General features: G+C 36.7%; 1 protein-coding gene across 3 annotated transcripts in view; it reads right to left on the bottom strand.

Annotated features, from left to right (window-relative positions):
- The window catches only part of RAB3GAP1 (RAB3 GTPase activating protein subunit 1 (catalytic)), a 110,838-nt gene that overhangs the window by 57,040 nt on the left and 26,759 nt on the right, over positions 1-27,039 (bottom strand). For all 3 annotated transcript variants that reach the window (XM_011937722.1, XM_011937723.1, XM_011937724.1), the window contains exons 4-5: positions 15,987-16,119; positions 13,404-13,482 (exon numbers count right to left, since the gene is read on the bottom strand). In XM_011937722.1, the coding sequence (XP_011793112.1) occupies positions 13,404-13,482; positions 15,987-16,119 (212 nt within the window). The remainder of the gene's footprint in view (positions 1-13,403; positions 13,483-15,986; positions 16,120-27,039) is intronic.

The raw sequence follows: 27,039 nt of genomic DNA, 5'->3' as shown, positions 1-27,039 counted from the left end.
TAGTGAGACCCCATATCTACAAAAAATTTAAAAATTAGCTTTGCATGGTGGTGTGCACCTGTACTCCTAGCTACTCAAGTGGCTGAGACAGGAGGATCACTTGAGCCCAGGAAGTTGACACTGCAGGGAGTCATGATCACACCACTGCACTCCAGCCTGGTGATAGAGCAAGGCCCTGTCTCTTAATAAAAATTAAAAAAAAAAAAAAATTTTTGGAGAGCAAAAGGGCAGAATATATCAATATTTCAAATGGACAAAACTCAAACGAAGTACACATATCTTTATATCTATGCTACAAAACCATTCACATAAATGCAAAAAGGTGTGCATACAGCAATATTCACTAATATTTTAATTCAACTGTAAAAATCTAGGAACAACCTAAATATTTTTCAACAGAGGAATGGCAAAATAATTACGGTTACCACCACCAATACCACCACACACACACATAATAAAGAGATAATCTATATTCACGGATAGGAGATAATATTATCAAGATATCAGTTCTTTCCAACTTCATCTACAGATTTAATGCAATCTCAATCAAAATCTCAGCAAGTTGTCACGAGGATATCCACAAACTGATTCTAAAGTTTATAAGCAGAAGCAAAAAAAGACTCAAAGTAGCCAATAAAATACTGAAGAAGAAAGTTGGAGAACTAACACTATCAAACTTCGAGTACTACCATAAAGCTACAGAAATCAATACAGTGTGGTAACGGCAAAAGAACAGACAAATGGAGATCAATGGAACAGAATAGAGAGGCTAGAAATAGACCCACATAAATATAGTCAACTAATCTCTGAAAAGGAACAGAGGCAATACAATGGAGATAGTCTTTCCAACAAATGGTGCTAGAACAACTGGGCATCCACATGCAAAAAAATTAATCTAGACAGGCTGTACATTCTCCATAAAAACTAAGTTAAAATGGATTACAGACCTGAATATAATGCAAAGCTATAAAACTCCTAGAACACAGAATAAAATCTAGATAACTTTGGGTTTGCTGATGACCTTTCAGATGCAACACCAAAGGCACAATCCAGAAAAGAACAACCTGATACGCTAGACTTCATTAAAATTAAAAATTTCTGCTCTGCAAAAGACACCGTCAAGAGAATGAAAGAGACAGCCATAGTCTGGGAGAAAATATCTGCAAAAGATTTCAGATAGAGGACTGTTATCTAGAATCTACAGAGAACTCTTAAAACTCAAAAATAAGAACATAATTCAAGTTTAAAAAAAAAAAAAAAGGCCCAAAAGCTTCAACCAGACACCTCACCCAAGAAGATATAAAGATAGCAAACAACCATATGAAAAGATGTTCCATATCACACGTAATCAGGGAAGTGAAATTAAAACAACAGTGAGAGACCACTACATACCTACTAGGGTGAGTTTCATTAATAAATCTTTATATTTCCTACAATTTCTAGCCCAGTAACTTAAATCTATTAGATCAAATGTATCAACACAAATTAAAATGTCACAATTGCACTTCTTTTTTTTTTTTTTTTTTTTTTTTTTTTTTTTTTTTTTTTTTTTTTTTTTTGAGACGGAGTCTCGCTCTGTCGCCCAGGCTGGAGTGCAGTGGCCGGATCTCAGCTCACTGCAAGCTCCGCCTCTCGGGTTTACGCCATTCTCCCGCCTCAGCCTCCCGAGTAGCTGGGACTACAGGCGCCCACCACCTCGCCCGGCTAGTTTTTTGTATTTTTTAGTAGAGACGGGGTTTCACCGTATTAGCCTGGATGGTCTCGATCTCCTGACCTCGTGATCCACCCGTCTCGGCCTCCCAAAGTGCTGGGATTACAGGCTTGAGCCACCGTGCCCGGCCACAATTGCACTTCTTAATAAAAGAAGTTTCATCTGAATAACAGACTGCATATGTCTACTAAATACTATATTTAAATATAAATGTGTCTTAGCATCCCATCCTCCAAATGAGAAAGGTAGGACAATCAACCATTCATTTTTGGTTTAAGATGCATTTTTCTTTTCTGCACCAATAAAGACCAAAAGTAACAACAACAAAAAGTTAACCAATATTTGATATATTTGTTGTTACTCTCACACAGGCAAATCATAAAACTATACCACTTACTTTGAATGTTCCCATTCTACAACTCTCACATATATTACTTTAGAAAGAAATAGATTAAGGACCTTTAAAAAAAAAATGGTATAAAAAAGTTAAATACCTACCACTTACAAAAATACCTGGGAAATTGGAGGTGTTCAAACAACAATTCATTTTTTGAACTTATTTTTAGTAATTTTTTTAGATATTACAATACATATCTGTAATTTATATTGTATTCAGGTTATTCCAGTAAAATCTAGCAATTTTATACAGTATAGCTCCATTCCCTCCCCCTCTTCCTTTGTGCAATATTGTCATATATATTACATGTTATATATATGTTATAAACCCAACAATACAGTGCTGTCACTATTGCTTAAGCAATCTTATGCTTTTTTCTAAAATTATGAGAATATATTTATTGTACTTACTAGAGTATTTCCAATGCTCTTCATTCCTTCCTATGGATTCAAGTTACCCTCTATTTCTTTTAGTATTACTTGTAAGGCAAGGATGAATTCTGTCAATCTTTGTTTACATGACAATGTCATTATTTCACTTTTTTTTTTTTTTTTTTGAGACGGAGTCTCGCTCTGTCGCCCAGGCTGGAGTGCAGTGGCCGGATCTCAGCTCACTGCAAGCTCCACCTCCCGGGTTCACGCCATTCTCCTGCCTCAGCCTCCCGAGTAGCTGGGACTACAGGCGCCCGCCACCACACCCAGCTAATTTTTTGTATTTTTTAGTAGAGATGGGGTTTCACCGTGTTAGCCAGGATGGTCTTGATCTCCTGACCTCGTGATCCACCCATCTCGGCCTCCCAAAGTGCAGGGACTACAGGCTTGAGCCACCGCGCCCGGCCTCACCTTTATTTTTGAAATATAGTTTCACTGGATATAGAATTCTTGGTCAACAGTGGTTTCTTTTTCCCCCTTTCAGAACTCTGTGTCACTGCACTGCCCTCTGGCCTCCATTGTTTCTGATGAGAAGTCAGTCAAGAGTATTGTTCTCTTGTAAATGACAAGTCATTTTTCTCTTGCTGCCTACAAGATTTTCTTTCCATCTAAGGGATTCAGCAGGTTGCCCATAGTATGTCTAGGGGTGGTTCTCTTTTGTGTTTATCCTACTTAAAATTCACTAAGACTTCTGGTTCTGAGTGTTTTTAATCAAATTTGAAAAATTCTCAGCCATTATTTCTTCAAATTTGTTTTTCTACTACTTTCTTTTTCTTCACCTGGGAGTCCCATTACATGCATGCTTAGGAACACTTGACACTGACCTACAGATCTCAGAGGTTCTGTTCTTTTCTCTTCTCCAAACTTCTTTCTCTGCTCTTTGGACTGGACAATTTCTGTTAATCTTTCAAATCTCCCAATTCTTTCTTCTATCATCTCAGATCTGCTTTTGAGCTCATGTGAAGAAAGTTCATTTCAATTATACTATTCAACTCTGGAGTTTCCATTTGTTTTTTTTTTTGGTTGGTTTTTTTTGTTTGTTTGTCTTGTTTTTTGAGATGGAGCTTCACTCTGCTGCCCAGGCTGGAGTGCCATGGCAGTATCTCAACTTACTGCAGCCTCCCCATCCTGGGTTCAAGTGATTCTCCTACCTCAGCCTCCCGAGTAGCTGGGACTATGGGCTACCCACACCACCACACCCAGCTAATTTTATTTATTTATTTATTTTTGTATTTTTAGTAGAGATAGGGTTTCACCATGTTGCCCAGGCTAGTCTTGAACTCTTGACCTCAAGTGATCTGCCCACCTCAGCCTCCCAAAGTGGTGGGATTATAGGCATGAGCTACCACACCTGGCCGCCATTTGGTTCTTTATTATAGTTTCTATTTATTGAGATTCCTATGTAACTCATTGTTAGTATTTAATTCTTTGAAAACCCTTTCCTTCAATTCTCTCTACGTACTTGTAATAAATGTTTTGATGTTATTGCTAAATCTAATATCAAGACCCACTAAGAGTCCATTTCTACTATTTTTTCCCCTTGCGTGGGTCACACTTTCCTGTTTCATTGTACATGTAGTAATTTGTGGTTGAAAACGGAAAAAAATCACAAAAGTTAATATTTCTTTCTTTTCTTTTTTTTTTTTTTTTTTTGAGATGGAGTCTCACATTGTCGCCCGGGCTGGTGTGCAGTGGCACGATCTTGGCTCATTGCAACCTCTGTCTCCTGGGTTCAAGCAATTCTCCTGCCTCAACCTCCCAAGTAGCTGGGACTACAGGCGTGCGCCACCACGCCCAGCTAATTTTTGTATTTTTAGTAGAGACAGGGTTTCACTATGTTGGCCAGGTTGGTCTTGAACTCCAGACCTCGTGACCCACCTGCCTCACCCTCCCAAAGTGCTGGGATTACAGGCATGAGCCACCATGCCCAGCCAAAAATGAATATTTCTTAAAAGCCATAATAATTATTCAACTACACAGTCTTCACAAGATTATTTGTGGATTGTTCCTTTGCGGTGACCAACAAAGCATGACTAAAGCTAAAGGCCCAAAGACAACGCCCGACAAAGGCAGAGCCATGGGGACAAAAATGTGTCCTCCCTTAAAGCTAGCTGTGCTTTCAGTGTATTGTTCAACTCTCAATAGAGCCTCTCCAGGCATCTATAGCTTTCACGCTGTTACTTTCTGTATTAGTTCATATTGCTGCTGTAATAAATTATTACAAGTTTGGTGACTTAAAACAACAAAGATTGATCATCCTATAGTTCTGCAGGTCAGGTCAAAAGTCTGAAACAGGTCTCAGGAGGCTAAATTCAAGGTGGCAGCAAGGCTGTATCCCTTCGGGAGGCTCTAGCAGAGAACCCATTCCAGTTTCTAGAGGCTTACCCTCATTACTTGGCTCATGGCCCTCTTCTTTCATCTTAAAAACCTACATCACTGGGACCAGTTCTTCTCATACTGCTATGACACTAACTCTCCTCTGTCTCCCTCTTCCACTTTTAAGAACTCCTGTGATTATATTGGGTCCACTCAGATAATCCAGGATAAATCTCCCTACCTTAAAGTCTATTGTTAAGCAATGTTAATTCCATCTGCTCCCTTAATTCCTTTTGCCACATAATTTATATTCACAGGTTCTAAGATTTAGGTTGTGGACCATCTCTGGGGGCTAGCAGGGTTCATTATCTTGCCTACCACACCTTCCTATTAAAATCTCTGCTCATGAATTTCCATTTGGACATAAATGTTTGCTACGGTTAAAGTCTGTGTCATTTCCAGGGCTATTTATATTATCATAAAGCATAATAATTAAGAGAATAAATCTGTAATGATGGTTTCAGGAAACACCCACTAGAAGATATTTAAAGGAAAAAAAAGAAAAGTATTTAAAGGATAGGTATATTAGAAGGCTGAAACACATCCAGTAAAACACATCATTAAGATAATTACATTGCCAAGAACATAAAATTTATCATGCCCATATATCTTTTAAAGTCCACTTTTATAAAACACCCTTAACAAAGTTAAACAGGCTTGGAGCTAATCTGGGAGGTGCTTGATATGAAAACTGAAGCCAGAAGATCTCAAAATATATATAGATCAATAGACAAACTTGAACTACCAAAATTGAGCATTGGACATAAATACCAAAAATCTATTTTCCAGAATTGATTTGAAAATATAAATTAATCATACATTAATTTTAAATCACTCTGACAGGGTCAATCTATACTAATTGTATATTTATGGTATAAATAAGTACAGATGCATATATTGCAAAATCATTTTCAAATTTTCACTGTCATTGCTTTAATTCTGGTTTTTTAAAAATTCAAATTTAAATAAATGTATAAGTGAAAACTTCTGTGTCTGTTATTCTTCAGTATCTCTGAAGCATTACAAGTAATTTGTATCCTTGCAATTTTTCAGAAATGTATTTATTAGCAATTACAATAAAAATTATATGAATAAAACAGAAAGAGAATATTATGAAATCCTCTTAAGATGTCCGGTTCACATTAGTCTTAAGATACCCAGATACCAAAGTCCTTCTCATCGTTTCCCATTCCCAACCCTCTACTGTTATACCCAACCTTACCAAACTACCTACAAGTTTCAAAAGTTCATTTAAACATCATCACCTCTACTAATTCTGCCTCAAGTATCTTTTTACCTAACTTATTAGTTAAGCTTATTTACCTGGCTTATTCTCACGTGTCTTTTAGGATTCAGGTGTACCTTGTCTGGAAACATTGTCCTGACTTAATCTGTCTGAATTACAGGTACCTCTTATGAGTTTCCATCAAACCTTGTGTTCTGCCCTCTATGAGAGCATTTATCACAAAATGTTATTGTTGTCTAGTCCCTTATCTGTCTTTCTACTAATCCCAAAGATTACTAAGGCAGGAACCACATTCTATCCTTGATATTCCTGTATCTGGATCACAGTAAATATTTAAAAATAATGTTTGCTGAATAAAAGAAAATGCACACACATTTAATATGCTTAATTTTTAAACATTTCTCAAAAGCTTTGTTGTTGGCTTCCTAAACTTTAAGAAAGTTCAAGTAAGACAAAACTGAATGTGACCTCCAACCATATGGCAAACTAACATGACACAGGTCCCCCTTGCCCCAAAACACACAAAAACATACCTGATCAAATATGACAATGTTGTAAAAATACACAGCTGAATTTGAAAGAATAAAAAGGAGATTCCTGGGTAACAGAAACAAAGAGTATACTGAAAGGCAAAAGCGAGCGTAGAAGGTGACTGAAAAATACCAGCGGATGATAAGCTTTGGCTATAGGCCCTAACAGTTGGGCACTGGGAGCTGGGATTTTACAGGGTAAGCCTTTTACTGTTAAAAGTCTGTTAGTTTGACTTATAAAACTGTTTGCAAAACTGACTATGCTGTGCTAGACTGGAAAGAACAAGAATGATGGAAGAAAAGTCTGTTTATGTCTGACAATACCATATATTTTAGCCTAGCAGTCATAATATGAATTACATAACTCTGAGATGATGAGGTACACCCAGACCAGGGAAAGTGGTCTCTGGCATGCATCCAGATTAGGCTATGTCCAAGAATGCCCCAGTCTCATAATAATAAATATAAATAAGTCTAGGCCCAGAAACTAGGCTTCCAGAAGCACAATATCACTCAGGTATTATCTACAACTGTGCCTCTGCTTATGAGGCGCTGGGACTTGGAAGCTGCATATCCTTCTGATGAGATTACCAATCTCTCTGCTATATAACCTAAACACAAAAGCTTCCTTATATATCCTTTAGATTTGGATTTACTGCATCAATCCAAATCACTACGGAGGTTGTAATGTTTTGAATGACCTCTCAGGGATATGGGTATACATGAGACAAGGTACTGGAACTGAGACTTCTGCTTAAATCCTGGACCCTAGAAGGAATTGCCACCTGAATAAAATGAGAATGCCACGCCCAGAAGGTTACAAAGGCAAATTCTATCAGTTAAAAAAAAAATCAATTTTACACACTCTCTCAAAGAAAATAAAAGAGAACAAAATACTTTCTGACTAAACATTATGAGGCCAACATTACTGATTCCAAAACCAAAGCATGAGAAAAGAAAACTAAAGACCAACATCCCTCATGAACATAAACACTGAAGTCCTCAACAAACTATTAGCATATCAAATACAGCAATATGCATACATATACATATACACACAGAGAGAAAGAAATACAAATTACACCACAAAAATCAATCAATGCAATCAACATACTAAAAATCTAAAGAAAATAAATCATATCAATTTAAACAGAAAACAACAATCATATCAATTTAAACAGAAAAAGGATTTGACAAAATTCAACATCCATTCATAATAAAAACTCTCAGCAAAGCAGGAACAAAAGGGAACTTTCTCAATCTGATAAAGAGCATCTACAAAAAAATATACAGCTAACATCATACTTAATAGTAAAAGACTAAATGCTGTCTCTCCGAGATGAGGAGCTCTTATTCAATATTTTACTGGAAGCCCTGGCCAGTTTTAAAAAGAAAAAAAAAATGAACAGACGGCTTGATGGTATACATTTTTTAAAAAATACATATTTTAAAAAAAGAACTGAGATTAGAAAGGAAAAATACTATTCATATTCAGAGACAGTGATTATATACATAGAAAATCCCAAAGAAATGACAACTCCTAGAACTAGTAATTGTGTTTAGCAAGGTTACAGGATACAAGGTCAACCCCTCAAAATCAGCCATATTCCTACATACTAGAAACGAACAATTGGAAATGAAAAAATTTTTTAAAAATATCATTACAATAGCTCCTTTATTAAAAAGCAACAAGTAGAAACATAATATATAACATTTACAGGATCTTCGTGCTGAAAACTCTAAGACACTGCTGAAGGAAATCAGGTAACATCTAAATACCAAAATGGATATATTGGGATTAGGGGTTTTTAGAAAGAATACTACAGGCCACTGCCACCCCTTTTGCCAGCTAGGTAATGGATCTGCTACCACCATCCCCAGCATCCATAAACAGCTGTTTTCACCCTCAGATTTTGAATAATTCCAAAATAAAATAATTTTTTTAATAGGAGAAAGATTTGTGACCTAGAGCAAAAAGTCCTCAGACATGGCACCAAAAACACAATCCATAAAATTAAAAATTGATAAAACTGAACTTCACTCAATTTTAAAATTTTTGTTCCAGAAAAGACATCATAAGAGAAATTAAAAGATAAGTTACAGTCTTATCTGTTACAGATAAGCTTTTCATTTCTCTTAGCAATGTCTTTTCTAGAAAATTTTTGGAAATCACACATTATAAAAAAGATTTATATCCAAAGGACACAACGAACTCTCAAAATTTAACAGTAAGAAAACAATCCCCCAACTTCAAAAAAGAAAACAAATAACCCAATTAAAATATGTGCAAAAGACTTGGACACTGTAATATAGAGAAGATCATGACAAACACACAAAAGATGTTCAAAATTAAAATTAGGATGAGATACCACTATGCAACTACTAGGAATGGCTAAAAACAAATATTGACAATACCAAGTGCTGGTAAGGATGTAGAAACTGGAATTTTCATATATTATTGATGGGAATGCAAAATGGTACAGCTACTCTAGAAATGTTTTGCAGTTTCCTATAAACATACAGTTACCACGTGACTTAGCAATCCTACTCTAGGTTTCTACCCAAGTGAACTGAAAATGTGTTTTCACACAAAAATCTGTATATAAATATTTATAGTATAGCTCTATATAAAAATGCCAAAACCTAAAAACAATCCTAATAACCCTCAACAAATGAATGAGTAAACAGTGTGGTATATCCTTACAATAAAATACTACTCAGCAATAAAAAGGAACAAACTATTGATAAGTAGAATCACCTCAAAGGATTTCAAAGGCACCATGCTGAGTTTTAAAAGCCAGTCACCCATGATTACATACAGAATTCTATTTATATGACACTCTCAAAAGGACAAAACTATAGTGACCAAGAAAGATCAGGGATTCCAAGGATTATAAGGATGTGGGGAGTATGGTCAGGTACAGTGGCTCACGCCTATAATCCCAGCACTCTGGGAGGCTGAGGTGGGAGGATCACTTGAGGCCAGGAGTTTAAGAGCAGCCCAGGCAACATAGCAAGACACTGTCTCTACAAAAAAATAAAAAACCAACTTAGCCGGGCATGGTGGTGTGCGCCTGTAGTCCTAGCTACTCAAAAGGCTGAGGCAGAAGGATCACTTGAGCCCAGGAGTTCAAGGCTACAGTACCCATGACTGCACCAATGAATCCCAGCCTGGGTGACACAGCGAGACCTGTCTCTTAAAAAAAAAAAAAAAAAAAAAAAAAAGTGGGAAGGATGTGTCTATGCTTACTAAGAGACAAAAGGGACAATAGGGCTTTTTTTTGGCAGCAGAGGTAAGGGGGTGTTATAGAACTGTTCTATCTCCTGATGTTGGTACTAGTGAAAAACTATATAAAGTGCTGAAGTTCAGAGAACTGCTCACCTCCACAAAAAGTCCAATTTTACTATGTTAATTTTTAAAATATTTTTAAAAGTAAATGGAAAGGTTACAAAAACCACCCTACTAACAAGTTATTTATATTAATATATAGAAAGGTTTCATTACTTCATTTAATATTTTGACTACAGACTATGTAACAGTTTGAGGAAATACATATCAAAAAGCTGAAATTATGTTAATAGCATTTAGATTTTGATAAACATACTAGATGCCATTATCTTATTTGATCCTCATAACTGCCCTGAAAGTGCATATTATTTATTATTCTTAGTTTACCAGTGTAGAAACAAACTACAAGAAATTAAGTAACCTGCCCAGAGTTGCAGAGATACTAAGTACCTGAGTTAGGAATTAAACCTAATTCAGTATGTAGCCAAACAGTAAGTGTTCAATTAATGTTGAATGAATGAATGAATGCATACAAAGCTCGTGCTCTGATACTATGGTGCCTTCTGATAAATTTAATCATATTAAATGTATATATTCATATTTTAAAAGGCCAGAATAGAATGTGGAAGGATTAAATTTAATTATTACATCTTTTTTAGTTAATTGCTTAAGTGAACAAAAGGTCATACTAAAAGAGGAATATTTAAGAAACACTATCCCGTTTACCTGCATTTGCAAATAATTTTCTTTTTTTAAAGTGCTACACAGCCTATTTGCTATATGAAATGAAGAAAAAGATAAACACAGATTAATACCATTTTCCCCTCCCTTAGAATTCTTTAATTAAAAAAAAATCAAAAGACCAACTGATACCAATGGAATAATTTCAAACCAGTATATAAACTTTAACTAGGTCTCCTTTCTTAAACATATACTCTTTACTAGGGCCATTTTGGTGGCAGCATGTTTTAAGACCACTCCATCCAAAATAAATAAAAGTTCACAGACACTTGGAATAATTGAAAGACAGAAAAGACCTTTTAAATGTGATGCAAATAGTCCCCCTTATCTGTGGGAGGTTAAGTTCCAAGACCCCTAGTGGATGCTTGAAACTGCACATGGTATCAAAGCCTGTATGTACTGTTTTTTCCCTATGTATCTGTACCAATAGAACAGTTATGACAGTATTTTGTAACAAAAGTTATATAAATGTGGTCTCTCTCTCTCTCTCAAGATATCTTATTGTACTATACTCACCCTTCTTGTGATCTGTCAATCTGATAACTAAGGGCCTAAGGGGCAGGTAGTGTATACACTGTAGATACACTGGACAAAGGCATGATTCACCTCCAGGACAGAATGGCCCAAGACTTCACCATACTACTCAGAACAGCATGCAGTTTAAAACTTGTTGTTTTTGTCTGAAATGTTCCATTTAATATTTTCAGACTACACATGACCACAGGTAACTGAAACCACAGAAAGCAAAACTGCAGATAAGAGGGGGAAGACTACCTCTTACATTAATGTATCACATTTATAGTTTAGACACAGTGAGTTTTGATTTTATCATATAACAGATCAATATCCAATAGATTGAGTTTATTTCAATATTCAATAATATGTATTAAAATTTCTATGATATTTAAATGTTCTTGTCATGCTTGTCATGAGACTACAGTTAAGCACTACCCTGGATTATGAAATATATTGTGCAGAAAACATGAACCAGCAGGCCTGTGACTGTGTATCCTTAAAAAAGCCTGCCTGTGGCTGGGCGCAGTGGCTCATGCCTGTAATCCCAGCACTTTGGGAGGCCAAGGCGGGTGGATCACAAGGTCAGGAGATCGAGACCATCCTGGCTAACACGGTGAAACCCCATCTTTACTAAAAATACAAAAAATTAGCTGGGCGTAGTGGTAGGCGCGTGTAGTCCCAGATACTTGGGAGGCTGAGGGAGGAGAATGGCGTGAACCCAGGAGGCAGAGGTTGCAGTGAGCCGAGATCATGCCACTGTACTCCAGCCTGGGTGGCACAGCAAGACTGCATCTCAAAAAAAAAAAAAAGCCTGCTTGCAGAAAGGAAATCAGTATACTGAAGGGAAATCTCCACTCCCATGTTTACTGCAGCAGTATTCACAATAACCAAGATACGGAATCAACCTAAGTACCCATCAATAGATGAATGAATAAAGAAAATGTGGTACATATACACAATGGAATATTATTTAGCCATAAAAAAGAATGAAATCCTGTCATTTACAACAACACAGAAGGAACTGAAAGACATTTAAGTGAAATAAGCCAGGCACAGAAAGACAAGTATTGCACATGTTTTTACTAATATGTGGGAGCTTAAAAAAAAAAAAAAAACTGAACTCACAGAGATAAGAGAATAGAATGATGTTAGTGTCTTATGGATAGTCATTTAAGTGTGTAAACATGGGTTAGAAGTGGGAAACTGGGTAGAAGTTTTACAAGAAGATTTAAGATGGCCAGGGAGCTTAAAAAGGCTAGCTATGAGAGGTGATACAGAGTTGACATATCTCTAAGTAGAATTACCAGATGCTTAGAAGGATAGTGGGGGGTGGGGCATAAAGAGGGGATGGTTAATGGGACAAAAATACAGTTGGACAGAAGTAAGATCTAGAGTTCAGTAGCAAAATAGGGCGCCTACAGTTAACAACAATTTGTTGTATATTTCAAGATAAATAAAAGAATGGAATTGGAATGTTTAATTGGGGAATCTATCACCTCAAGCATTTATCATTTCTTTTGAAGATAAATATGTACAACTATTACATATGTAAAACTATTATATATCCATAATAATTAAAAACAAAAAACAAAAAGAAAAAACAAACCAAAAAAATAAAAAAAAAGAAAAGCCTGCTTGCAAGGTTAGCTCTTGGCCGACAGCTGGGAATTGGGATTTGGGGAGGGTTCTCACCATTTCCAGAACTGATTAAGCTGCTCACTAAGCCTAAATTGTTTATGCAAACAATGTAATTTATGCTAAACACCTGCTTTTCTTCTGTGAGCCTGAAATTTTGGTATATACCAGTGAAAGGGTGCTTATATGACCAGCCCCCTAATTAAAAATCTGGGGTGCTGAGCCTCTAACATTGTCCCTGATAGATAATGTTTCACATACATTGTCACAACTTGTTGCTGAGGGCACTGAGTACATCTTGCCTGACTCCATTAGGAAAGAACTCTTAAAAGCTTGTACTTCCTCTGGACTTTGCCTCATGTGCCTCTTCCCTTTGCAGATTTTGCCCTGCATCCTGTCTCTACAATAAATCAGGTGCAATTAAATGCTGAGTCTTCTGAGTCTCCTTACCAAATCGGTGAACTTGGGGACAGTGTTGAGGTCCCCCACAACATGCATACTAAAAGATATCTGAGTAAAATATATACCTACCATCTTACCAGGCAATGTGCTCTTGGAGGAAAGTCATTATTCATACACAGCAAATCTTGCATAGATTGTGGAATAACATCTACAAAAACATTTGATAATGAAAAAGTTAGTATGTTCATGATCAGGCAGAGTTTTATAATATGCTTTGAGGAAACACATGTCTTGCTAGACCACGCAGTTTTGATATTGCTTTAAGATTCATATCTAAAGACAGCTTGAGTACAGGGAGAGGGATTTCTCATTTTTTTTCTTCAAACAAAAGTAGCCTATAAAAAAGACATATGCCACTCCCATGTTTAAAATATTTTTTTGCTTCTGAGTCATGACTCACACAATTCCTCACCCTTACCAGAAAGCTTTGTTTTATTTATTCTTCTTGGCCTTACCTTGCCTCTACTTTTCTTCAACATTCTATTTAGAGATATGTCAACTCTGTATAACCTTCCATAGCAAGCCTTTTTAGGCCCCCTGTCCATCTTAAATGTTCTTGTAAAACTTCTACCTGGCTTCCCACTTCTAAACCATGTTTATACACTTACATTACTATCCATGATAAGGTACTAACATCAAAGATCATTATACTCATAAACACATGATAAATTCAATGCATAAAAAATAGTATCCATTCATAAAAACAATTTTTGTTGTATAGCTACCATTGCTTAGCAAATCTATACTTTTTATTTTGCTTAAAGACTAAAGAGAATGCTAACGATTTGATGCTTTTCAGACCAAAAGCAATAGGCAACTCCAACAAAACAAATGATTAGTGCTCAAATCTCCTGACGTCTGATAATATAGTTTTAAATGCGTATCTGTAAAACTGAGCTGATGATTTGGCTTGTAACTCCCACCATTAGTTACAGCCTCAATCAACCAAATCAAAAGAAAACTGCACTTTATATGTACACATGCAACGATGCCTTAACTAGCTTAAAATTCATTCACCTTTCGCTGGACTCAGTGTTCACGCCTGTAATCCCAGCACTTTGGAAGGCTGAGGCAGGATCACCTGAAGTCAGGAGTTCAAGACCAGCCTGGCCAACATAACAAAACCCTGTCTCTACTAAAAATACAAAAAATAACTGGGCGTGGTGGTTGGTGCCTGTAATCTCAGCAACCTGGGAGGCTGAGGCAGGAGAACTGCTTGAACCCGGGAGGCGGAGGTTGCAGTGAGCCGAGATCGCACCATTGCACTCCAGCCTGGACAACAAGAGTGAAACTCCGTCTCAAAAAAAAAAAAAAAGAAAAAAATCATTCGCCTTCATTGTACCACAGTCTCCTTCATCTATTCATCTCAGACCTCTGATTCTAAGCCTCCTTATTACAGCAGTTTTCCCTTGATGTATAGTCTTCCCTTAAATTAACAGCACTTAAATTTTTGCTACTGAATAGTTTCTTCATTAATTGGCAGAATGTTGAACCTGAAAATTGCTGGCCATTATGAGACCTCCCACCAATTGCACACACTTCCCCCTTCATCTTAAAGTTCTCATATTCACATTCTGGCTTAATTATTTTATTTTGCTGTATAATTCCTTCCATATATGTATATATGGTTAGTGTTATCTGCCCTGGTTTATGAATCTGAATGCACATGTTATCTAATTGTTTTGTTTCTAAGAAGAATATACATAATAGAAAAGGTGACATAATTCTATTCCTACATAAGAAAAAGCACAGATTGTTTCCAGGTCTGAGCTTACAAATGATAATCCATTATGATCAGAAAAAATTTAACACATTCTACCTATTTATTTGCTTAGTGAAATGAAGAAGGGTATTTGACTGGCAGCTCCAAAGTTCATGTTTATTCAGTATCTTGCTCACTCACTGTTATGCACTAGTTCATCTAAGGACAGAAGATTTTGGATGATTTGACCTATTAACAATCAGAGACACCATTTATTGAGTACCTGGCATGGGTCAGGTACTGAGATAGCTGCTTAGGTACTATCTCATTAAATCTGCACTTAGCCCTTCAGGTAGTATTACTTCATTTTACAATTGAAATAACTCAAGCTTAGAAGGGTCAACTAACTAGCAAGTAGAAAAAATAAAATTTTAATCCACTTGTTTTGACTCCAAAATCTGGAGTAAATCCAAAATACTACCCTCTAATCAACAGATTTTCCTTTATTTGTAATCCTTCAAAGCCAAAGTTACTTGCTTAATTCTCCTTCTCTAATTTCCCAATTAAAAGTGATCTTTTCTCCTCTGAATTCCAACAGAACTTTATCTGTACTTCAGGATGCACTTATCACTTTTTACCTACTACTGTTACTTACTTATGTATCTTATCTTCCCTACTGGAATGTAAGTTTCATTTAAGTTTGGGTTCTACAGGGCTTGGAAGAGTACCTGGTACATGTTAGGTACTCAATAAATATGGGCTGATTTAATTAATTAAAAAATGAATGAAACTGTAATTCATCCTCTACCTCAGATGTGGTGAAACAACTTTGCCTATGTAAAACAGTTCCAGAGGAACTGACACTACAGAAGAAAACTAAATTCGTCATTCAAAATTACAGCCAATCTTAAAAATTAGAAGTTAATTATTATTATACAGAAATAACTTACCCTCTAATAACTCATCCTTTCCTTCTTTATCAGTGGACTCTTGTACAAGATAATGATGAGTGACTGAGAACTTGAAGTCAGCAAAGGAAATTTCATCTGATTTCTCTTCCCATGTGCCAGAAGTAAATATACCCTACATGTAACAATAAAATGGAAAAATATTTACCTTAATCAGCAGCTATCATTTTCCCCTTTTTCTGCCCTATAAATATCCTCCATACAATCAAAGAAAAAAGAAAAACATAAAAGTGAATACAACCAAGAGAAAATTATTTTATAAATGATTTATCACAGTGTTCCTTTAAAAAGAAATTTCTCCTAGAATATTAACTATCAAGTGACTTACAAAGATTAATAATTTTTTCCAGGATGTCTCTATATAAAATCATGAATACATCACTGTATATTAATAATACAGCATATAGCATTATTTGACACCAGAAACTGCTTCATAAAGAAGCAGTCTGCACAATCAATTTAATGGCATGACACCTGTAGCACTTATTTAACAGATTCCTGCTTCTTATCAAGCTTTGGCATTCAAGTCTTTTCATTTGAACAGCAACTTCTTGAATGGAAAACATATATTAACTAAGAGTTCCAAGGAGTTCCTTAGTTATAATAACCCTAACCATAAAAAAGGATTTTTCCCACAGGGCTTCTAATCTCCCATAGCTACTTTTTCCAATGGAGAAGTAAACAGTCATTACAGCATAGCACCACTACGAGGCAGGAAATACCAACCAAGCAACTAGCTAAGCACAGATAGCCCCAAACTAGACTGAAAATGTATAAGCAACAGATCTGTGAGTTACTATTTTAAAAATGTTTTCATGGCCATCCCTAGTGTAAACACCTGAATGTTTTATATATATTCCTGGAAAGATATTTATAATTCTAAATTAAATGAAATCCTATTTTAAGTGTCCTAAGTATATATTATTACATAAGTACATCAAATACCAATCTTTTCATTAGGATTTGAATTGTCATGTATGATACACATCCAAAATCATAATTTCTTTTATTATACTTTAAGTTCTAGGATACACATGCAGAACATGCAGGTTTGTTACATAGGTATACACGTGCCATAGCGGTTTGCTGCACTCATCAACCCATCATCTACATTAGGTATTTCTCCTAATGCTATCCCTCCCCTGGCCCTCTCCTCCCCCAACAGGTCCCAGTGTGTGATGTTCCCCTCCCTGTGTCACGTGTTCTCATTGTTCAACTCCCACTTATGAGTGAGAACATGCAGCATTTGGTTTTCTGTTCCTGTGTTAGTTTGCTGAGAATGATGGTTTCCAGCTTCATCCATGTCCCTGCAAAGGACATGAACTCATCCTTTTTTATGGCTGCATAGTACTCCATGGTAGATATGTACCACATTTTCTTAATCCAGTCTATCATTGATGGACATTTGGATTGGTTCCAAGTCTTTGCTATTGTGAACAGTGCTGCAATAAACATACATGTGCCTGTGTCTTTATAGTATAATTATTTATAATCCTTTGGGTATAGACCCAGTAATGGGATTGCTGGGTCAAGGAAATAAGAAAGGACACAAACAAATGGAAACACATTCCATGCTCATGGATGAGAAGAATCAATACGATGAAAATGGCCACACTGCCCAATGCTATCCCCATCAAGCTACCATTGGCTTTCCTCACAGAATTAGAAAAAACTAAATGTCATATGGAACCAAAAAAGCGCTCATATAGCCAAGACAATCCTAAGCAAAAAGAACAAAGCTGGAGGTGTTGGGAGACCCCCTGACACTATTGTTATGGAATAAAAGATGAAATGCTCCTGATTATTGTAAATACAAAATTGCATGAAGGATTGTGTAAAGCCAATGCCAAGTTGGACTGCCAGAATGAGCCAACAGCACATGATATTCTTCCCCTGCAGAGAGCCTACGAATGGACGTGCAGTCAGGGACATTTCACATCACCAAGATTCCTATCCCAGAAAAGCAGATGTTCATAGCTCTGGGAATAGAATGCGACCCTTGTGGAGAGTCTACAAACAGACGCTTGAGGAGTGCCTGTTCATACGGATAAGACAGGGCTATAAACGCCCTGACCTTGCCATGGATCTTCTAGGCCTCTTTAGGGTTAAGGCATACTCCCTTCTGAGAATTTCTGGTCTAACTGGTTGTCTAGCTTCATGTCCTGTTTCTATGGATTGTTTGTAACTATCTTTTGCTGCAACTATTACTGCTGACTAATATCTTGCTAATCACAGGTTATGGAAAGACTGTGTTTCTGTTTGAAGGCTCTGTTAGAAATTACTGATGCACATACTATATTGTAAATTCTTATCTCTGTATATTGTACTTCTGGATACAGATGTTATGTCAAAGAATTACTTCATCCCCATGTGACCATCTCACCTCATAATCAAATGACCCTAAATCCCTCACTAACCTACCCTCCCCTCACTAAACTTAATAATAAATGCTGGTATATCCAGTGCATTGTTGGCACCGCAGGACCAGAAGGCAGTGACTCCCCTGGACCCAGTTTTCACTATCTTGTGTGTGTCTATTATTTCCCGACCTGCCGATCTGCCTGGGAACAAAGAAAGAGCCCTGTTCCATTGCGGGCTGCAGGCCAGATCCCGCAATATGGAGGCATCACACGACCTGACTTCAAACTATACTACAAAGCTACACTAATCAAAACAGCATGGTACTGGTACCAAAACAGAAATATAGACCAAGGGAAAAGAACAGAGGCCTCAGAAATAACACCACACATTTACAACCATCTGATCTTTGATAAACCTGACAAAAACAAGCAATGGGGAAAGGATTCCCTTTTAATAAATGGTGTTGGGAAAACTGGCTATCCATACGCAGAAAACTGAAAGTGGACCCCTTCCTTATACCTTATACAAAATTAATTCAAGATGGATTAAAGACTTAAACGTAAGACCTAAAGCCATAGAAACCCTAGAAGAAAACCTAGGCAATACCATTTAGGACATAGGCATGGGCAAAGACTTCATGATTAAAACACCAAAAGCAATAGCAACAAATGCCAAAACTGACAAATGGGATCTAATTACTAAAGAGCTTCTGCACAGCAAAAGAAACTATCATCAGAGTGAACAGGCAACTTACAGAATGGGAGAAAATTTTTGCAATCTATCCATCTGACAAAGGGCTAATAGATCCAGAATCTACAAATAAACAAATTTACAAGAAAAAAACAACCCCATCAAAAAGTGAGCGGAGAATTTATATTTTTCTTTTTTTTGAGACCAAGGCTTGTTCTGTCACCCAGGCTGGAGTGCAGTGGTGTGATCTCGGTTCACTGCAACCTCCGCCTCCTAGGTTTAAGCGATTCTCCTGCATAAGTCTCCCATGTTGCTGGGATTGCAGGCATGCACCACGACGCCTGGCTAATTTTTGTATTTTTAGTAGAGACCAGGTTTCACTATGTTGGCCAGGCTGGTCTTGAACTCCTGACCTCAAGTTATCTGCCCACCTCAGCCTCCCAAAGTGGTAGGATTACAGGCATGAGCCACCACATCTGGCCAAAAATCATAATTTTTATGTGTGGGGTGGGTTTCTTTACCATGAGGTTGACCTGTGTTAAATCAAGGCATCAATGGCCTATACCAAAGGCTCAAGAGCCAGTAAATAATATGATAATGTACGTAAGAGCTTGTTTTGCTAGAAGAAATGCCCAATATAAAGCAGTTATGGCTAAAACGAGGTAAAAGAAAGTCCAGAAAAGGAGAGAGAAATTCCTTTTTCAAGTTTGCAGTACATCTAAAGTACTCTTTTTAAATGATGCAGTGACCCTAATTCTGTCTGACCCTAATTCTGGATTCTGGTACTATTGTCAACCTTACTGACATCTATCTAGAGGAAGATTTGATTGTATTCAATAAGCGACAAGGCAACCAAGTTCTGTCTCCAAAACAGACTGAACTGATAAACAACACTCTAACATCCCATATTCAATTCCATCAGGATATAGTCAGTCATTTGATACCAAATTCCAGTATGGCATATATCTGCTATGAGAACCAGAAATGACAGTTCTAGTTCATCAAAATTGATCTAGTAATTCATTAAAAATTACCTTTGAGGATCCTAACCAGAAAATAAAGAGATAAATGTATAGATTTAAAAGAAAATTGTCCCTATTCACAGATTACCTGGTAATGTACGTAGAATATCCAAAAGAATCTACAAACAAATGACTAAAACTGATGAGTTTACAAAGTTATGAAATTCAAGGTCAATATATAATAACCACCTGTATTTTTATATACTAGCAACAAATGCTTGGAAAAAGAAATTTTTTTAAATACCTCTTACTACCATTAAAAAAAGAAATTATCTAGCAATAAACTTAATGGAAGATGAGCAAAAACTCTACCTAAAATACTTCAAAACACTGCAGAGAGATATTAAAGACCTAATAGAGATACATCATATACATGGATTGGAAGACACAACACTGTGAACACGTCAGTTCTCCTCAAGTTAATCTATATATTCAACATGATCCCAATCAAAACATTAGCAGCAGGCATTTTGTAGAAATTGACAAGCTGATTCTAAAACGAATATGAAAATCCAAAGACCCTAGAACAGCTAAAATAATTTTGATGAATAAGTATACTACCTGATTTTAACACTTACTTGGCTACAATAATTAAGACACTATAGTATTGGCATAAAGACAGACAAACAGATCAATGAAATAGAGTCCAGAAATAATATTCGCACTTATACCTGACTTCACAACAGAGGTGCCACCAGAATTCAGGGGGGAAATAATAGTCTTTTCAACAAATGGTCCTGGAATAATTAAATATTCACATGGAAGAAAACATGAGAATATCTTGGGATCTTGCAAATACCTTAGGATAGGCAAAGATTCCTTTGACCAGACTAAAAAAAACACTAACAATAAAATTAAAAATAGAGAAAATAAACTTCATCTAAATAAAATTTGTGCTTATCAAAAGACACAGTTAAGGAAATGATTAGGTGGCTGGGCACAGTGGCTCGTATCTGTCATCTCAGCTCTTTGGGAGGTCAGTCAGGGAGGATCACTTGAGATCGGAAGTTTGAAACTGGCTTGGGCAACAAGACCCTGTCTCTACAAAATAATTAGTTGGGCATGGTGGTATGCACCTGTAGTCCTAGCTACTTAGGGAGGCTAAGGCAGGAGGATCACTTGAGACCAAGAGTTTAAGGCTGCAGTGAGCTATGATCGTACCACTGCACTCCAGCCTGGGTGACAAAGCAAGACCCTACCTCTAAGAAAAAAAAAAAAGAAAATGATTAGGGGAAGCCATGGACTACAGGAAAAACAAAATACATACCTAAAAAAGCACTTACAACCAGGATATATGATAATTTAAAAAATTGAACAAACGAAATTTTTTTAATGAGCAGAAGACTTGAATAGACAGCAGAAAGCACTATGAATGACCAATAAACAGTAATTGTGATTACCAGATGACTACTATCAACAGTCACCAGTGAAATGCAAACTAAAACTACAATGAGATTCCATTTCACACCCAACAGAATGACTAAATATAAAAATCTGACAATGCCAAGTGTCAGCGAGAATGCAAAAGAACTTGAAATCTCATACACAGCTAAGAGCATAAAATGATAAATCACTTTAGAAAATAATTTGTCAGTTTCTAATAAAATTAAATTTTATTTAATTTAATAAAAAATTAATAAAATTTATAAAACATGTAACCACCCTAAAACCTAGCAACTCCACTCCTAAGAATATACCCAAAGAAAGGAAAGCAGATATCTACAAAATTCTCTACAGAAGCTTTGGTAACAATAATCCAGAAATGGAGACAATTTAAATGCCCACCAATAGGAGAAAGGATAGTGTATTGTGGTATAGTTACAGAATAAAAAGAATGATACATACAATATGATGAATTTTTAAATCATCATGTTCAGCAAAAAAGTTAGATATGAAGAGTGCATACTGTATGAGTCTAGCTATAAAAAGCTCAAGAACAGGAAAAACTAAAATATATAGTGAAAGAAGTCAAAACTGTGGTTACCTCTGGAATTGAAAAACAAGCAATCTTTCTGGGATAATGAAAATGTTCTATATTTTTATATGAATGGTGGTAACATGGGTATATACATTTGTTAAAACAATTACATACATGAGCTCTGTAAACTTTGCTGTGTATAAATCATAACCCAACAAATTTAAAAAATCAATAAAATATCCCTTAAAAATGAGATAAAGAAGTGGAAAAATAACTTCTGAGGAAAATGTGAGTGTTGGTGAGAGGAAGATGCTCTTTTTCCAAAAGAAAAGACAGTAATGGCAATTATGTAACAACAGCATGGTACTAATCATCATAATTTGGCACCAACAATTCTTTCCACTTATCTTTCTACCTACTCAATAAACATTAGGTAACTAAGATAGAGTCTAAGTCATAACTTTGGAGGACCAAAGACCTCAGTAAGATAAAGATCACTGACTTAGTTAACCCCTTCACAATATGTTTCCTGGACTGTTTTAATAGCCTTCCATCCTTCTACGTCATTATCCTCCTAAAATACAAATATGCTATTTTTCCTCCTCCACTTAAATTATTCAACAACTTTCCATAATCTATAATAGTGACCTCTATCAGTAAATATCTGATTATACACCTCCATATATTTATTTCCAATTATGTATTATAGTATTACACTCATTGTATAAAAACAAAAAAAAGACATTAAAAGAATATAAAAATGTAACAATTAGAAGTTATAATGCACAAATATTTCAACATGAGCACATTGGTGGAAATACAAAGCTTACAGATCTGACCCTATTCCTTTCCAGTTTTACCCCCACATCAACCTTCCATCTTCCTTGTATTACAATTATGCCTAACAACTTGTTTTTCCCCAGAGGCATGCTTTCTTCATAAACCTGTGCATAGGCTATTCCTGCTGCTCTTCTCTGCTTCATTCTTTTAGTATACTTTTAGCTCATTCTTCAAAACTCAACCTAAATGTTAATTCCTATTGAAAATCTGCCTTTGATTATTTTCAAGCAGTTAGTGATTATTTCTCAGCATCTTGTTCAAGTACAATAACAATATCTTATTCTAATTGCTTATTTATACGTCTATTTCTCCACTAGATTGTGAAAAGCAAAGACTATTGTTCTACTCATATTTGCAGCCCAGTACTTAACATTACCTACATGCTTAATATGTATTTAGGGAATTACCTTTGTTCAGTATTAATAATAACCCCTACAACTTCCAATGGTACCAGAAAATATTTCCTAACCAGTATGTTATCCAGTAACGTACTGGATATCCATATATTTGAGTAATATATACACTGTGATCTAACAAGTTGAAATAGCACACAACCCCATCCAAAAGGTATTCTTATGTCTTGAACTGCTGCAACAACTAGATATCCACATGCAAAAGAACAAAGTTGGATCCTTTTCTTACTCTAGACTTCAAAATTAACTAAAAATGGATTGCAGATCTAAATGTAAGAGCTAAAACTATAGATACCATCAAGAAAGTAAAAGGATGACTCACAATGATACATGCTGCAACATAGAGAATGGGAGAAGATGTCTGCAAATTATATACCCCATAGGGACTTGTATCCAGAATATATAAAGAACTCTTACAATTGGATAAGGAAAAGACAACCCAATTATATTACTGTTTTTATCTTCTGAGGAGTTTCACTCTTGTTGCCCAGGTTGGAGTGCAATGGAGTGATCTCGGCTCATTGCAACCTCTGCCTCCCGGGTTCAAGTGATTCTCCTGCCTCAGCCTCCCAAGTAGCTGGGATTACAGGCATGCACCACGACATTTGGCTGTTTTATTTTTAGTAGAGACAGCATTTCACCATGTTGGTCAGGCTAGCCTCAAACTCCTGACCTCAGATGATCCACCGCCTTGGCCTCCCAAAGTGCTGGGATTACAGGAATGAGCCACCGCACCTGGCCGACAACCAAAATTTAAAATGGGCAAAGGACCTGAAAGGACATTTTTCTAAAAAAAGGTATACAAACAGCCAATAAAAACATCAAAAGATGTTCAACATCATCAGCCATTAGGGAAATGCAAATCAAAACCACAATGAGATACTACTTTATATCTACTAGGATGGCTATAATTAAAACAAAAAGAAGAACAAAAACAAAAAATAGTGTTGGACACAGTGGCTGATGCCTATAACGCCAGCACTTTGAGAGGCTGAGGCAGGAGGACTGCTTGAGGCCAAGAGTTTAAGACCAGCCTGAGAAACAATGAGACCCCATCCCTAACTGGAAAAAAAAATTTTTTGAGTGTGTTGGTACATGCCTATAGTCCTACCTACTTGGAAGGCTGAGGCAGGAGGATCACTTGAGACCCAGGAGTTTGATATTACAGTGAACTATGATTGTGGCACTGCAATCCAGCCTGGGCAATAGAGCAAGAACTTGCCTCTAAAAAATAAAAATAAGAATTTTTCTCAGGAGTCCTATACATGGCTGGTAGAAATGTAAAATGAAAGAGCCACTCTGGAAAACAGTCTGGCGGGTCCTCAAAAGGTTAAAAATAAACATAAGATCCAGAAACTCCACTCCTAGATATACAGCCAAAAGAAATAAAAACACACGTCCACCCAAAAACTTAATGCTATAAATGCTCACAGCACTACTCACAGTAACCAAAAGGTGGAAACAACTCAAATTCCCATCAATAGGCAAAGATAAATGTGGTATATCCCTAAAATGGAATATTATTCAGCAATGAAAAGCAATGAGCCCTCCATATCTGCAGATTCCACATCCCTAGATTCAACCAACAATGGGCTGAAAATATTCAGAAAAAAACCCATCAATACAACAATTTAAAATAATATATATGTATTTTTAAAAATACAATATGACTACTACTTATACAGCATTTACATTGTACTAGGTATTATAAGTAATCTAGAGAGGATTTAATGTGTGGGATAATGTGTGTAGGCCATTTACTAATATGCCATTTTATATAAGGGACTTGAGCATCCAGGAATTTCGGTATCCACAACAGGGATAGGGGAATGGTGTCTTGGAACCAGTCCCCCCAAGGATACCAAGGGATGACTACACTGATAATTGGTACAATATGACAAACCTGTAAAACATTCTGTTAGGTGAAAGAAGCCAGTTACAAAAGTGTACATATTGGCCAGGCATTATGGCTCACTCCTGTAATTCCAGCACTTTGGGAGGCCGAGGCGGGTGGATCACCTGAGGTCAGGTGATCATGACAATTTGAGATTAATAAATAGTTTCTAACCATTGAACAAAAACAACCCAGTCATCTAGATACATTCTACTCCATACAGGTGGCCTGGCTGGCCTTCAGCCTGGATCAAGATCATCCCACTAAAAGCACAAAAGCACAGAAAGGAATGATATCAAGGCTCAGTCCAGAAGCCCTTTTGTATGCAACTTTTGACTTTCATTCCACAAGGGAAATTCAGAAACAAAGGGGAACTTGAGATAGTCCTTCTTCAGTTACCAAGAACCACAATTCATCCAGACAACATTCAACTACCTAAGAACTGTCATAGGAAGAGATCCTGAGCAAAGGGGACACAGCCAACTGTTAAGTGAAAAACCAGACCAAATATAAGAAGAAATCCTCAGGGAAAAGAATCAGCCAGGTATTGATTCATGTAGGCATGAGGTACACTGGTTAACACAAATAAGCCTTCTTTAAAGGAAACAAGTACCCTTTAGCATCATCTCAGGCACTCAGATCTAATAGGCACTTGGGCCTACCTTAGCAGTCAAAATCTATACTCCTTTCTGAGCCAGCCTGGCTTCATTTTAAGCCTGTGTGTTTTATTTCCTGATCTGACCTTCTCCTCTGTATATATGATCTTCTCATCTGCTCATAAATATGTACCACATTTATGTATATCCACCAAGGATTTTAATTACTCTAATTGCATATACTTGAAGTTCATTATAAGTATTTTTTTTAAGTAAAAGCAGACTGTACAAATTAATTTCCTGCTCTTCAGGATAGGAACTCACTCACATCTACTAAGTACCTACTAAGCCAGATAATTCATGTATGTGTGTGCCTGTGCATACATAAAATCTTTTAATACTGAAATTAAACTTACATGAGGTTAAGGATTAACCTCATTCTATGGATGAGAAAAGGTTAAGAGACTGAAAAACCTGTCCCAGGTTACCAAACTATTAAGTGGTAAACTGATTTGCCGTATCATTTACCAGTAGCGTAAGTGGACATGATTAAGGACATAACTAAGGACATGATTGGATAAATGCCAGATGAGTAAGCCATCAGTAGATTTGTGAAGCAAATTGGATCCCTGTTAGCCTTTAGGTAAGGTAAAACTGGTAAGAAGGAACAGATGAGGATTTGGGGCAGGAAATTGAACCGCGAATTTAGGAAACAACCCAGCTCAGCTAAAGTTCCCTATGGGGAGTAGAGAAAAAAGGTGGAGAAATTAGGGACCTGACCATGGAAACCTGTGAATATCAGTCCTAGTTCAGACTACCCTGTAGGCAATGGAAAGCCACTGAAGGCTTCTGTGAAGGATCATAATATAATGACAGCATTAGTTCAGGAGAATTCATCTGAACACACTGGAAGGAGAAAAACAAATGAGAAAGAGAAGGTAAGGAAGGGGAAAGCATGGAGAAGTAATAAAGACAATCAGAAAGTAGTATAGAGGCCAGGTGTGGTGGCTTAGGCCTGTAATTGCAGCACTTTGGGAGGCCAAGATGGGAGGATCACTGGAGCCCAGGAGTTCAAGACCATCCTGGACAATACGGTGAAACCACATTTCTGGCTGGGCACGGTGGCTCATGCCTGTAATCCCAGCACTGTGGGAGGCTGAGGCGTGTGGATCACAAGGTCAAGAAATCAAGACCATCCTGGACAATATGGTGAAACCCCGTCTCTACTAAAAATACAAAAATTAGCTGGGCGTGGTGGCAGGCGCCTGTAGTCCCAGCTACTCGGGAGGCTGAGGCAGGAG

Source organism: Colobus angolensis, unplaced genomic scaffold, assembly GCF_000951035.1.
Source record: "Colobus angolensis palliatus isolate OR3802 unplaced genomic scaffold, Cang.pa_1.0 Scaffold168, whole genome shotgun sequence".
Classification (NCBI taxonomy): domain Eukaryota; kingdom Metazoa; phylum Chordata; class Mammalia; order Primates; family Cercopithecidae; genus Colobus; species Colobus angolensis.
This window is presented reverse-complemented; position numbering and strand designations above follow the sequence as displayed.